The sequence below is a fragment of the Podarcis tiliguerta genome (assembly GCF_965153285.1).
Source record: "Podarcis tiliguerta genome assembly, chromosome: 9".
NCBI lineage: Eukaryota > Metazoa > Chordata > Lepidosauria > Squamata > Lacertidae > Podarcis > Podarcis tiliguerta.
Window position 1 is genome coordinate 44,228,415 of NC_139542.1, and position 15,639 is coordinate 44,244,053.

General features: G+C 39.5%; 2 protein-coding genes across 13 annotated transcripts in view; one reads left to right on the top strand and one right to left on the bottom strand.

The window, feature by feature from the left end:
• CLCN3 (chloride voltage-gated channel 3) overlaps nucleotides 1-5,185 on the top strand; it is a 43,001-nt gene extending 37,816 nt beyond the window's left edge. For all 12 annotated transcript variants that reach the window (XM_083457250.1, XM_083457243.1, XM_083457247.1 and 9 more), the window contains one exon: nucleotides 1,328-5,185. In XM_083457250.1, coding sequence (XP_083313376.1) covers nucleotides 1,328-1,418 — 91 coding nt within the window. In that variant the 3' untranslated portion in view covers nucleotides 1,419-5,185. The remainder of the gene's footprint in view (nucleotides 1-1,327) is intronic.
• Nucleotides 5,186-6,538: 1,353 nt separating this feature from the next.
• On the bottom strand, nucleotides 6,539-14,338 carry HPF1 (histone PARylation factor 1). The gene is made up of 8 exons (XM_083457500.1): nucleotides 14,180-14,338; nucleotides 13,233-13,395; nucleotides 12,274-12,463; nucleotides 10,900-10,998; nucleotides 8,951-9,101; nucleotides 7,654-7,741; nucleotides 6,971-7,143; nucleotides 6,539-6,782 (listed from the first exon to the last, which is right to left on the bottom strand). The coding sequence occupies exons 1-8, from the start codon at nucleotides 14,303-14,305 to the stop codon at nucleotides 6,651-6,653; spliced, it is 1,122 nt and encodes a 373-aa protein (XP_083313626.1). The 5' UTR covers nucleotides 14,306-14,338; the 3' UTR covers nucleotides 6,539-6,650.
• Between the last annotated feature and the right edge of the window lie 1,301 nt (nucleotides 14,339-15,639).

Consider the following 15,639-nt stretch of genomic DNA (forward strand, 5'->3'; position numbering starts at 1 on the left):
CAACAAACCTCCATAAACAAGTATATAGGCCTTATGAATTTGAAATGTGAGCAAAATCCGTTTGTGGGAAAATATGGTAAATGAAGACATGAGCTGAACATTCACTGTTAATTAAAAGTGAACGTTATCCAAGAAAGTGGATTAGCAATTTCAATGATAGAAATTCTGCTATTCCCAAAGGTTCCAGGGTACATCTGTTTTCTGACAAGTTTTGTTGACCTGTATAAAATAAGCATGTGCCAAAACTCTGTAGGTTTGGGGGTTTCATTTTTAACAAGAGCTGCCAATCAGCCTGCAAACTTCATTGTTGTCTTTGACATCTGAACTAGGACATATTTCAGCATTAGAACTATTTCCTGCCCAGTTGCAGTCACTTTGTGGAGCGACTACTAGAAGGCACTTTATTTCCTGATTAACATCAGCAGTGATAGAATTTGTCATTTGTCCTTCTTGCTGTATTTTGTGCTATTTAGATTCTAGTTGCTGCTCTGCAGTAGTTGCTATTAAAACCTGTATTCCAAGTTTGGCTGCTTACATGCTAATTGAACTTGCATTTTATTCTAATACTTCACAAGTGTTTCATGCATCCTATTTTAAAAAAAAAAGTTACAGCAAAAAACTACTAACCAGAATGACAAGGTTAGAAGCTCATTCTTTTTTTCTGCCTCTCCTGTGATAAACCTTTTTAGGACAGCTTCACTCCTTGGTATATAAGTAGTAAAACCTGGATCATAAGAGCACTGTTTCTAATAAGAAAAAAGGGGGTCTAAATGTTTTTTCTTTTCTTTTTTCCAATTTGAACCTGAAATAAATTAATCTGTGATCATCTCTTCTTCAAACATATGTGCAAGTGCTCTTATGAAGACACCCAAACCAATAGGTTATGCTGGACAGAGCCTCAAAATTGAACTGTCAAGCAATTTTGAGTCCAGCTATATTCAACCATAATTTCTTTTGGTAATGGGATCAGTATCACTTATTCACACGTTTGTTTTTTCTTTGTCCTCCTTTGTTACTTTTTTGTTGGCATATAATAATCAGCAACAAAAAAATAACTATTAGTGGGCACAGGCTTGGCTTTTCTTTACTTGGAAGTTGAAAACGGGTTACAGTTTAGTGACCACCCTCTTTAGTATCTTAGTACTGTTGTTGTTTTAAAGAAAATGATGGTTGCTTGATGGCAACACAATGTGTTTCTTGGAATCAGAAAATCAGGCTTTACTGCACTCTGTTCCTGTCAACAAAAAGGATTTGGCTATAAAATTAGCTTGGCTATTTCTTCTGGCTCGTGTATTTAATTAGCCATCTTCTATGTGTCTCTTTCCAGGCGCCTCCTTGGCATCATAACAAAAAAAGATATCCTCCGTCATATGGCCCAGACGGCAAACCAAGACCCCGCATCAATAATGTTCAACTGAATTCAGTAACAGAGGAGAGAGAGGAAAGTGAAGAGGAGGTTCATTTGTTGAATAGCACAACACTTTAGCATGAGGCATTGTTTTGCAATGCAGGAGGAAAGCTGGATTTTTGGGGAAGCATGCCGCTGGAATTCAGGAGTTGATTTAGGAAAAAGCGCAGAGTTGGGAAAAGGATGGTCCTCACAGTAACAAAGAGGGTAGGAGCGAAGTTCTGCAATCTTGCACTGGATGCGTTCTAAGTTGCTAGATCTGCCATGATAGTGCAGTAACAAAGTTGTGTCAGAAGATGGAAGGCTCCATTCTGTACCCTGCTGCTTTAGCATTGAAGAAACTGATTACTAGTCCCTGTTTCTGGAGGGATCATTTTGAATTGAGCCATCTTTTGAATACTGGAAGATTTTGCCCTTTTTACCACAGACAATTGTTGTGTTAACTCATTAAGTGCATAGTTATTTATATCACCTCTTTACATTCCAAAAGAGCTTTTATTTCTCTCTCCTGAGCCCTAACAGAGCCTCTTTACAGTTGATGTGCCCTTCTGAAATGGTAGTTTCTCATATTGAGATGTACTGTGACCTGCTGAGTTTGTTCACAAGAAGGAAGTATTTCTTGTGCCATTTAAACTTAAGAGATTGTATATCATGAAATTATTATGGCAGTTTTGATCTACTGCAACAGAAGTAGATTGAGCAGGTAAAATAACTTGTATGAAGCATGTTTGAAATCCTGTAGCTTTTGAGCTGCAGCTTAAACAGCCAAAACCTGTCTCAAAAAGAATGTTGTTGCAAGATGATAACATGACCTGGGCTTATGCAATTTTTTTGTATTAAAAACACTAAGGTATATACCAATGTTGTGCAGTGTAAGGAAAATACTGCTACTCTATTAAGAACAATTCTATATAAATGTGTCTGGTAACAACTGCATGCTCAAACACTGGAGATTTCCTCCCCTGCCTCAGAATTACGACCCATCACTTTTTGTTCCCTGTTCCTACAAAAATGTAATCATATTTTGCACTAGATATACACTGATATTTGAGCATTATTTTATTTATATTTTTATGAATTAAAATATACTAAATAAAATTAGTTAACAGTGACACAGTTAATTTTACCTTTATAATGTATTTTTTATACAGTAATTCAGAAACCTCCATGTGCAAAGATGGGTTAGGCAAAAGCTTATCAATGGGGGAAGTGTTTAATATTTCTTTATAATGCAGTCTGCCACTTGATTGATGGCCATAATCTTAAATTACTGTTTGTTTTTAAACAAAGCAGAAATAATGGACCCAACATTTGTAAATAATGCAGGATTTAAAAACAATTATTTTAATTATAAACCTGTTATCGTTTTGATTTTGATTTTCAATAGCTTTAGAACATAACTGCTGAAGTGATAATTCAGTTTTTCAAGTAACAATTGATTCCTACTGCAACTATGTCGGGTTTAAATCCTATCCACAATAGATATAATTTACTGGAACATTTTTTGTCTCAATTTCTGGGTTGTATCCACTTGGTGTCCCTCAATTGAGAAAAAGCTCTTGGATGCAGCAGAGTCTTGCCTGAGTGGAAGGGGGATCAAAGCGATCTTTGATGACTTGGCCTTTATCTTGCAGCCCCCTGCACCACTCTCCACATTGTTCTAATGGTCTTCTGTCCTCCAGAGCTGACTGGAGGCAGGTTGTAGGAGGAAAGGGAAATCACTGAAGTTTGCCCCAATCTCTGTTCTGTTGATGGAAGCACCCCCTGGATCAAAGAGCCTTCTTTCAGCAGCGGGACACCAATAATATACAATCCTTTGTATCTGGAATGTCTACACTGTATTCTACACAAAACATCACTACCACAGTAGCCTGGTTCGCACAACATCCTCTTTCTCCCTGGTCCTTTTTGCTGCTTCAGTGAGCCAAGTCAACGTTTGGCTTAGTATGTTGGCCTTGGGAGCAGCTCATGGTCAGTGAGAAGAGAGCTTAACCATGAGGCCCAGTTGCACAAGATGCTTAGCCAAAGTTTGGCTTAGCTCGCAGCAGCAAAAAGGACTGGGAAAGGAGCAAAGAGGCTGCAGGCTGTGAGCTGCTCTGGGAGCACAGTCTAGTTAAGCCAAACTTTGGTTTATCATGTGTGAATCAGGCCAAAGACTGGGAGGTGTTACTTTGAGGGTTTTGGCCATAAAAAAACTGAAACATAAATGGGACAGTTAAGAGATGTGACTGGCAGGTGAACATTCCAGAGCATCACATCTCCTGATTGCGGGGGCATTTACATTGGCTTTTCAAGCATTATGGGTGAACATGAAACTGCCAGAGTGATTGAGGGCTGTGTGGTAAACTGTTTGCACAGTGTAGCGCCTGACTTTGCCCAGTAATCCCCTACCTCACTTGATAAGCCCATTTGGAAACACTGAAAATTCACAGGTGTGTGTAAGGTAGCCAGGGAAGCATCTTTTCATAAAAATAACCAGGTGCCCTACGTACTGCATATATGTTTGTGTAACACCAGGTGTGTTTGTGTATCTCAGGCCTGTTGCCTGAGTAAGCTCTTTTTTATTTGCAAATCATTTGACACTAGAGTATCTGTCTGAGGAAAACATGTTCCAAAGGAATACCAGAGTAAATTTGGTGAAGTCGGTAGGAATGCATCTAAGAACTGTAAACAAGTGCTTTGCTAAGTGGTCCAAATACTAATAATTGTTTAGGCGTAGCTTTTAAAATCTATAGATTAATATTTCCTTGCAGTGCCTAATTGGCCAGTGTGATTTAGAAATTCTTTGAAGCTTTGCTTTGAACTCTGAGCTGAACCTTTGCCAAAGCTATACTTTTTGGCACAGTACATTGGGCTGAATCCAAAGATTCCCAGCCTTTGATGGGAGTCCCCTGTAAGAGAAAGGGATACTTTGGGTCCAAGCTATTGTTTTTTAAAATTGGTATTAATGAGACCTTCTTTATTTACTTGCCTAGGTATTAAACTGGAACACTTGTTCCTTTGGAGCCTTTTATTGTGTAAATCAGTGTTAACTGAACAGAATTTGGCTAATGTATAGACAAAGTTCAGGAGACTACTTATGATGCTTCTAACACTTTCTTTAAAAGTAAAAACTCTTTTGCCCTGGTTCTTATCATGTATATCTAAAATAAACTTACTTTCTCTAAGTAACATGCTTTAATTTGAAATCCTCCTGTCCTGTTCAGTATGAAACTTTCATATAGCTACTTGCTTTAACACGAGGTTTTTTGGGGGTATAAATTCAGTGCCCTCAGACTAGCTGTTGCAGCCTGAAGTGAAAAGATACTAATTCATGCCCCAGATCACTTACTTAAATGTTAAGACCTTCACATCTATACTGTGCCGATCTAATGCACTGTTTGCTGTTCTTACCTGCTCAGTTTTCCTCACTAGTGCATGACAAGTTTGTTTGTCATGGTGCATTAAGAGACTCTGGAACTGAACTAAGTGTGCCTGTGCATTGCGCAAAAAAGCAGAGGGTATATACTAATGTAAAAAATTGCAGGGCCTTATTCAAGTTGAACAGGATGTGGTGTTTGAGGGTATCGCCATCTTTGTTTTGTTTATAGCAGTTCAGTTGGTTCATGAATGCATAGTTTGTTAATCTGTGATATTTCCTAGACCTGTATTAAACATTAATCCTAATGTTTTTATTTATACTAGTGTGATATAGTTGCATATCATTACAGTAAAATAAAAAACCTATTACTGTGATGATTTCATTATAAAAATGTATTAAATTTTTCTGTATGACCATTTTGGTTTTGACTTTTTTCATTACTAAATTAATCATTGGCTATACAAAGTACATATGCATTTCTTTTATCCGAAGATTTGGGAGGTACTGTCAAACATACCAGAATGGAAGAATGTTAAAACACAGCTTTTTCCTTTCTTGCATTTGCTTAGTGAATGAGCAGAAAGAGCACAAACACCGTTTTTTAAGTGGAAGAACTAAACTGCAGGTTGATCTAGCTCTATAATAATCAATTGTAAACTACCCTTTTGTATTAGATTCCGGTCCTCCATTTTCTTCCACATAAACAAGGTTCAGGTGAAAACAAAAACCATGAGGCAAAACCTTGACTGTGACCAAAAGCAAAGTCAGCACAATGTCACAGAAATTCAGTAGAGTATTGTTACGTTAACACAATCTGCCACCAGTAACTTTTGTTTGTTGGAAAGGTATGCTAAACAATTATTTACTTGCTGCTCTGCCAAAAATAGCTTTTAGTAGCATTTGCCATCTGTTGAAGAAGAGGTTTTGTTGGCTGGATCTCTCCCTCCACCTGGCTTCCCCAAATTTTGTAGGTGTAAGCTTCTCGGCTTCTTCATTTGGGCCTCAACAGAGACTTGATTTTAAATTTAACTTTTTGTGAACCACTTGGGATAAGAGAGCAGAGTGTAAAATGTAAATAAAGGGACCAAAGAAAAAGGAACCACCAACTTTGTTCTGGCATTAAAGAACAATTTTTCTCTCTACCTTTTTTGCTTCCTCTGTGTGTGTGTGTTCCAAAGTCTGATGGCAGTGAGTTTCTTTTTTAAAAGACATGAGCTGCTTTAAGATAGTAATTGTCTAAAAAAGTAGGATAACCATATTAAGTAAATCATCAAATGTGAAAATGCAGGAATTTTGTTTATAGAATTGGTTTTGTTCTCTTGTCTGTAGCAAGCAAGTTTAACATATTTCTAACTCCTGGTTTGTTGTAAGTTTTCTTCCTCCTGAAAGACTGGCTTGATTGATCCCTCGCCTTTATGGCATGTTTGCTGTCACCTCTGTAGTAGCCTAGTATTGCATATATAGCTTCTGACCAAGTTATTCAGAAGGCAGTTCTATGCCCTCCTGCACTTGCTGAAGATTGGGTAGGAGTAACTGTGAAGGTAGTAGAAACTCAGCTGCTCAGGAAACATGGAAAGTAGGTTTTTCACCACCCCAGAACTTTCCTCATAGTCCACTGTATTTTTTAAAACAGCTTTTCTGCCATTAGAAGGCCACCTCATGGTTTGCAACCCATTATCTTATAATATTACAGTGTATGGCAACGCAGAGTGCAAAATGAAAGTGGAAATATAATTTGGATCCCCACCCCGGTCAATAAGCTGCTAATCTTTATCAAAACAAGTTTATTTATCTCACATAGAAACTACACCAGTTCAGTACCAAAAAACAAGAAAATACCCCGAAACAAGGCAACTCAATACTTCACTTAATGACACTATTTCATGCTGCAAGCTGGTCTATGTTCTCTTCTTTCCTATTAGCTAAATGAGCTTCAATGATTTCTGCAAACAGATTCCTCTTCAGCAAGTTGTAAGCAAGAGGCAGCAACTGGCCAACAATCTTGTGAAAATACTAGAAAAGATTAAAAGAACGCATTATCTCACTGAAATTGCTATTACACACTCATACTGTTTTTCATGTCAAACATTTCCTCAGTTTCCTGTATAGTTAGTTTCACGAACTGCTTGGTTGAGCTCATTTGTTCTTTCTGTTCATTCACAAAATGAATGAATTTCTGCAGAGAAAATTATTTTACTTACATGTGACCCATAGCAGAAGAGGTCTATTCCCAGTTCATATCCCATTCCATAGTCACATTCATCATTAGCAAACTGAACAAAAGTTAGCATTTCCTGAATAGGGGCAAAGGCTTTCAGTCTCTGGTCATCATTGGGAGCATCTACAACGGCTTTACAGATTCTTTTGAGACTAGCTGCAGAGGAAAGTTCACATGAGAACTAAATTGGAACAAGTTTCCTTTATCATTCAGTTTTATCTGTTTTGCTGTATGTTGCCTAGGATTCCTCAGAATAACAGAAATTTCCCAATAAGACTATCAGTAATGGCAGACAGGTTGCTCATTAGTGATCACCACAGCTATGGAATTAGACTCTGACACTCCCACTGGTGAAAGGGGTTGTTAAGCAAATTTTTGCCTGTTCCCCCTCCCTGCAGCCCTTGTCATGACCTCTCACATTGTTCTATAAGGTCACCCAAGGAGAGGAGAACCAGCAAAATTGACCTTTCCCTACTTCAAGTGGGAGCATCTCATGGGTGGAATTACAGTCAGGGAACACTCCTGCTACTAGGAGCAAAAGTCTGGATTCAACCTAACGTATAAATATTCATTTCCCCCCCAAGACTTCAGTCTCTAAATGCACTCTTACTAATAGCAAAATTCAGTTTTCTTTTTCTAAGAACAGAAACACTAGAATTAATTTACCATTTGTTTCAGGAAGCTCTCTGTACCCAACATCATTCTTATCTATGGGGACAACCAAACCAGCTCCATGAAATGTCTTGGTTACTACCTGTATTGAAAAGAGAAAGAGACAAATACAATTAAGCCTAGGCCTGTCAAACTACATGGAACCATATCTGAATTAAAATATTAATTCTGCATCCATTCAAAGACTTATTTTTCTAGAAGTATTTACATTTAACTGAATTATTAACCAGCCTTTAAAACCTTTTGTACCAAGTAGACAGCTCCCTACCTTTTTGTGCGACAGCAATGATTATAGAGCATTGCTCAGTGTTCCTTGCTGCTCATCCATGTAATCTTCTGGAGCACTAAGACAATCCATTGAAAACAGTGCTCCACCTCCTTCCTCTTGAAGTGGTGATTCCATTGGGAAAAGACAGAGAAGCCAGTTCCATTGGAGGTTACCACCACAAGGCACCTACAATGTTTTGAATTGGCTGTTTCTCAAGGAATCCCCTCTTTGAGGCTGTTCAGCTGTTTCCTGATTAACTGGGGGGGAAGGGGAATTTATAACTTGCTCCTATCTTTCCCAAATTAAATTTAAGATTTTTAAAGATAGAAATGTTCTGAAAATTCATAGTTCAATATGAACAGAATTTGCACCCGTCATTCCAAAACATAGACTGTTGCACAAGTAACTGGTATTCTGGGTGCTTAAGGTAACACTTTCCCATCTATAGCCTATAGCTGGTGAACAGTTTAGTTACAGCTAACATATTTGGACAAACATGTCTGATATTAAGTCCTAATCTATGTCATTCCTGATTTGTTTGGTTTCTGGGTTGAGCTTGAGATACTTCCTTCTATGTCCTCCATATTGTTTCTGCTTGTTCTGTTATTTAAGTTCTTTGGATCTTTAAAGTATACATTAGTGGTGATCTAATGTTTTGCCATGAAGAGAGTGTTGATGCTGTAATTTATATAAAAGGCATTGCTGTCAGATGCCATTAAGAATATGTTTCTGTGCTCTGAACATAATTTATTATGGCTCCTAAAACTTTAAAAATACCTACAGCCAAGCAATGCTTCGTATTTTATACCTTTCAACAGCGATCAAACTTTAAGCATATGTAAAGCAACTCAACATTTTCTCATAGTAAAAAGGTGATTAAAATATTGAGAATTTATTTCCTAGGATAAGTTACCATGTAAACTTATAGAAAATTAACACAAGCTGGTCTTGAGCATGAAAAAAAAAAGGAACGGGCCTATACATTAGAGTTCTTTATTAATCTAGAAAGAAATCAAGCCATACTTTCTTGTCTCTCTGTTTCATCTTCATGGTTTTTTGCTCAAGCAAGTAACCAAGTTCTTTTGCTGTTTTGGTTAGTTTTTCATCTATATCTTTCAGAATGCTGATTTTCTTTTTGTCCGTCAATTCCTTAAGCTTTTTGGACAAAAGTAATCTGAAACAAAAAGAAAACCGTGTTACATGTATCATCTGCTTTTCTTTGTAGCAGGAATGGGGAACCTGAGACATGTTGTTGGGACTCCATTAGCTTAGGTTGATTATGAGGAATGAAGGGAGTTGGAGTCCAACAACATCTGGAGGGCCACAGGTTCCCCAGCCCTGCTCTAGAATGATAAAAGCATGGAAAGTTTTCTTAAGTCTTCCACAGAATCTAGCATGGATTTAATCAGCAAAGCAAAACATAGTAATTAATAAATGAATGAATGAATGTTTAACTATGACTTTTAACTAACTTGAGCTGTAAATATTCCAAAGGACTACTTTGGAGTCAGGCTTTTGAAATGATCACAAGTGCCTCCATGGGGAAGCAGCAATTAAGTGAGACTAAAACCTCTCCCAAAGGATTTTATGAAGTCTGGCTCACTGATTAAACAGCTGTATTTGTGGATTACTAGCCACCACGTAATTACTTCATGTGGAAATGCTCACATGATCACTTTTAAAAGTAGTATCAATGTACAAAGATCACATCAAAATAGTCCCACAATCAGCCCCTTCAGTCGATGTGCCAGAATATGGATTATTCAATAGACTAGGTGTTGTTTTGTACTGTCACACAAGGTAGAAGTTTCAACAAGCAAGTTGTCTCAACTCGAGAAACAGACAAAAACAACAGCTGCATGGGGAATCTTGATTTCAGTATTGTTTAGCTACTGGCTTTTTAAACTAAGTTTACAATTTTGCTTCCGTTTTATTTTAGTCAAAAAGAAAAACACATTCAATATGTGCAAACTGAACAGGTCATAGTACATTAATCAACCCCTTTATTATGCATAATTTTCAATAAAACTACTGAACTGGATGGCTGAAAGTATTTCTGAGCTAACAATTGGAAAATGCATAAAGTGTTTACAAAGAGTAATGACCTGAAAATGATAACTCAAAGGCAGCCTCCAATATTGCTGTCGAAGCAGAAACCTGGCTATAAATGACAGCTATGTTATTTCCCCCCCCCCCCGCCGCCCCCGTCCTAGACTGCTAAGAATCATAATTTGAACAATATATACAGGGTATATAGAAAACCTGAAAAAGCAAGAAGGTAATCACTTTCCTATCAAAGTGTTTAGGAAATTTTGCTAGCTTACAATAATCAGAAAAAAATAAAGTGTAATGTTCACAAAAGCTGAAACACACAGCTATACAAGAGCAACTGGCAACTAACTAACAGATACAAGATACTGTATCTAGTCATAAGTAAGCCTCATTGTATCACTGTGACTCATTCCCTAGGTAAGAATGTGTAGGATTGCACACTAAATGTCATTGGAGTGCCCAAATTAGAAATTCTATGAACCAAACTAGGTAAGCCATGTGATTGGTCTCCCGCCATTTTTTACAAAAACTGAAATGGAGCTTCTAGAGGAAAAGTAGGTATACCAAAGCTTATGATACAGCAGCTAGGATATATTGCACCCCACACCAGTCTTGTGGCAAATGCAGGAGAATTTGTTCAGGAGGGCAAGAGGCACTTTAGACGGATCCAAGTAAATAGGTACCTTTTCCGTTCCATGAAGAAAATAGCTGTGGTGCAAGTTTTATTGAGAAATGGCTTGTTGGTAAATATTTGAACATATACAAACACTGCTCTAGTCAAATTTGCACTTGCCCTGCAACTACATTTCAGTTTTTAAAAAACAACCAGCCTAAATATAGAAATTGCTCTCCTGTCTCATCTAATTTGGTCCAGATTCATGTTTGCTTTTAATCCAGGAGTTGAAAGTATTAAATCTTACTTTACAGCAGCAAAGACATTGTCACCAACTTGAGAAATTGTGCAGCCCTTCTTGGCTTCATTTTCACCAACCCACACAGGCAGTTCATCCGGCATATCCCTAAAAATTCACATACAATGTCCTGAAGTTAAACATATTACATCAGTATTCTCTGTGGTGTTACAAAGCGAATCCAGATTGTTCCCAACCAAAAATAGTATTTATAAAAGTGATAGCATGAGTTCTTATGTTTCTCTGAGGATTGTTCAATAGCCTGTCAAATTTTCACTCTGTGAGTAGGAAATTTAATTTCTTTATAACTTAAGATTTTAGACTGCTGTGACCCAGTCAAGGCAGAAACATATCAGAATAGGCTTAAGAAGTGTACTGAATTTTTTTAAAACTTCAAAAAATTGACAATATTTTTAAGCATGTTCATGCTGCAACCCTAAACTTGTAAATCCTACTGTGTTCAATGGTTCTTACTCCCCAATAAGTGTGTTTAGGATCCTAGCCTTAAATCTCTATACTGAATTTAAACAGTATATAGATTACGCCTAGGACCCTAAACACACTTACTGGGTGGGTTAAACACACTTTTCCAATTTAAACAGTAAATCAAGAATTCAAACTTTCAGGCTGAAAATGGCCTTCCTGCCTATGCTTGCCATAAAAATTAATCTGCAAGTAAGCAAGATTTCTCAGGTGGTTTTCATTTGCCTAAATTGATGTATGGAGCCAGCTGCTGGATAAATTTATTTCTTTGGTATGAATGAGTAAGTTCCCAAAGTTCCATATAAACAGTTCACAAATTATTATTATTATTATTATTATTATTATTATTATTAATCATCATTTAAAATAATAATAATTTATTTATACCTCGCCCATCTGTCTGGGCCTCCCCAGCCACTCTGGGTGGCTCCCAGCAGGATATTAAAAACACAATAAAACATCAAACATTAAAGACTTCCCTTCCTTGTCCTATGGGATGCTTTTGTATGCCAACATGATACTACAGGCTGATTACAAAATTTGGCATGAACATGAGAGCTTCTGAAAACATTCACTGAAACTTTGCCTAGAAAATGTATATAGAAACAGCCTATGCAGACAAGATTGCTAGATGCAATATTTATTGGGAACTGCCTCCCCTGCCCAATTATATGGACAACACATTCTGATATCACTTTTCCACCTGTAGACAGATACGGGTGAAATATTATCATTAAAATGGCCAAACGTTGTGCTGGAATTGGTCCTTGGCCTCATATCCTATTCTGGGTAGAGCTACTTGAAAGTAATAATCAGCAGTGCCTAATGTATGTTTTAAGGCAATGACAGGAATGTGCTAGAATAAGTAAAATCTTTTTCCAAGGTAGATACATTACTTACCTAAAATATCCCATATGATACTGCATTTTGGTGTCTCCAGTAAGGATAGTCTGGAATTCAGGAGGATCATAAAAAAACCTCCAGTGAAGATTGAAGTTCACATCCGCTGATCTATTTGTCTTTTTATGTTTTCCAGCAAGAATGTCATATGGCCCAACTAGCTGAAGTCCAATGCTTGATTTAAGTGCATCTATGAAATGTATTTAAAAATTCATTTTAAAAAAAGCACAAAAGCATAAAATATGTTGTTTTATGCTCCTGAAGAAAGATCTAAGCCAGAAAAGCCCTATTTAACTTTTAAAATGACTTTATTTAAAGAAGCTCTTCTTTGCCCCATATTAATGCAACTCTAATTGAGGTGCTTTTCTCCCTTCTCAGGTCGATAAATTGATGTTCAATCTACCTACAGAAGAGCTGCATGCACAGTACACATTTCTAATCCTAAATAATGTTCCTAAATAAATAAATAAATGAAATGAAATGAAGGGGAGGGGAGAGGAATAAAGACTTTCTAGCTCAAACTCTAGGTGGAGACAAAAACTTTTAATGCTTGGCCTGTGTGTACAACTGTTGGTTGCTATAATACCATCTCATCACAGTCCAATCCTAAACAAATAACACAGAAATATGTCCCACTAAAATCAACAGTTCCATCTTATGCTTTTAGGATCAGAACACTAAAGTGAGGACAATAACAATGTCCATGACCTGCACCGACACTGGAAGGTTCATGGGAAAGTGTGACATTTTACATAGGTGTATGTCTGGGGAAACAGTTTGTAGACTAGGGTAAAAAAAAAAAGGTTCACTGCAGTTGGGGCACTGAATTTGACTTTTAAATCCAAGCAAAGAGGAAATGTGAGAACTTCTCTTTTTGCTTTTGTTGCCAAAATGTCTTATCACCAAAGATGCTATTTAAAAAAACAACAACACGGAAAAACCGGGTTTCCGGAACCCACCACATGGCTTGTCAGGATCCAGCTCCTCACAAAACTTCCAGAAACAATAGAAGTCTTCAGGCATCTGGAGCCGGTAGCAGCTTTCCACCTCTTGGCGTACATGGCTGGGGACGTCTGCTTCGCCGGAGCACCGCCTCTTCTTGACCTCCTTCCCCTTTTCACACTAGTACCAGTGGACAGCAGATCAATTTTAATCCCACAGCCTGGGAAGAAGCAAGCTCATACTCTCATGCTTTAGGAAGTTTTTTATGTTTGATGTTTTATTTTAACTATTTGATGTTTTATTTTAATTATTTTGTTGGGAGCTGCCCAGAGTGGCTGGGGAAATCCTGCCAGATGAGCGGGGTATAAATATATTATTATTATTAGGAGTGCGCTGGAGGATTGGGAAGGAAGGTGCCTAAGAGGAAGGGGCTTTGAATCCAGAGCTTGGTGCTTTGCCCTCTCAAAGAATCATAGCTGTCAACTTTTCCCTTTTACTGCGAGGAATCCTATTCGGAATAAGGAAATTTCCCTTTAAAAAAAGGGAAACGTTGACAGCTATGCATAGAATTGTGGAGTTGGGTGGGACCTTGAGGAGGATCATCTAGTCCAACCCCCTGCGGTGCAGCAATAAGCAGCTGTCCCATACAGGGACCGCACCTGAGACCTTGGGTGTGATCAGCGCCGCCCACTGAGCTCGGAGGAGGCTCTTCTAGGGGCAACCCCATCTCTGCCAGGCCCAGCGGAAGGCGTTGAGGGCGGCGCCCGGCGACACCTCCCGCCCCCGTCGCCTCCTGAGGCGCCTCAGGGAGGGAGACGCGCTCCTCGTCGCGGAGCCCAAACCACCCCCCGCCCCGCTTGGAAGAGGAGCCGGGCGGCACAAAGGAGGCTGGTCCCCACCGCCGCCGCCGCCACCACCCAGTTCTCCCGCTTTATGTGCGCGTCTATCGGGCCTGTCGACTGACCTGCTCCTGCGCAGCCGCCGCTCCGGGCCTCCTCTTCCCGCCTCCAGTCATTTCGCCGCCCGACGCCGCAACATCCCGCCGTTTGCCGCCGTGAGGCTTCCCGAGGCCCCGGCCCCGTGACGTCATCGCGCAAAGGCCTCTGGGTCGGCCGAAGGGCGCGCAGGAGGCGGCGGGGGGGGGGTGGAATTTAAGCGCCGCGCGCCGGGGTTCTTTTTTTCCTCTTTGCTGCGCGAGACTGAGTGTAAATTCACCTGTATTTGGGAGGGTCCCCCCCCCCCCATCCCGACTTCTTCCTTCCTTCCGTCCTTCTTTTTGCACACACGTCCATTGCAGCAGAAGCAGCTGCAAGGCGAGCTGGGGGTATTTTTTTTTTTTTTTGCAAGAGGCGCGCGAGCCTGGTCAACTCTCGGATACTGCAATGAGGAACAGGGGCTGCAGTTCGCCACTTGCTTTTTACTCGGGAGTAAGCAGCCCTGAACTGAGCTTCAGAGGAAATGCAGGACCGGGCTGGGATCTCAGAGCACGCGTTAGCTAGGCTAGGAAATCAAATCACCCTGGTATATATGTTGTGAACCCCCCTGAGCTCTGCGGGCGAAGGGCGGTGTACAGATTTTAACAACAGCAACAACCGTTGTACTGCTAATTGTGCAGTCCTACCAGTGCCGGATTTATGTACAAGCTAAACAAGCTATAACTTAGGGCCCCACTCTCTTGGGGGCCCCCCAAAAAATTAAAGGAAAAAAACCCCTGGATGTACATTTCCAAAATATAAGATAAAAAGCAAATAAAATAAAACCTAGATACAGCAACAGTGGCAAATGGCTTTAGATACCTATTAGGTCCATAAATTACCATATAGCATATATTCAACACAAAACAGCGACAGTTTGTTGTTGACAAAGGACAGCTGGACCATAGCTGTCAAGCGTCCCTTATTTGGCCGGACAGTCCCTTATCCCAGCGCCATGTCCCGTTACTGTCCCTTATTGATGAGGCTTTGTTTGGCTGCTGGCTGGGCTTTCTGCCTTTGGCTCAGAGGGGCTCAGAAGTTGAACATACCTGTGCCCAGAAAATCCCTTATTTTGGCTGCTGATCCCTTATTTTCAAGGCTGCTGGCCCCTTATTTTCAAATCTGTAAGTTGACAGCTATGAGCTGGACATATAAAGGGCCCCATTACCTTCAGTAGCTTAGGGCCTCATCAAGCCTAAATCTGGCCCTGAGTCCTACACGTAAGCCCTTAATCACTATGAAGAACGAGGAGCAGAGGAGGTGCTGTTGGCAGTCGACTGGCGGGCTTGCAGTAACAACACGCAGTTGGGATTTATTGCTGTTCCCTCCAAAAAGTTGTATTTCAGATGGAGAAGCAAAAAGAGAAAAGAGTAGTAATGAAAGCAGTCAGATGCTCCTTGACAAAACATTCTGCCTCTAGTCTGGAATCCTATACCCACTTAAGTAGGAC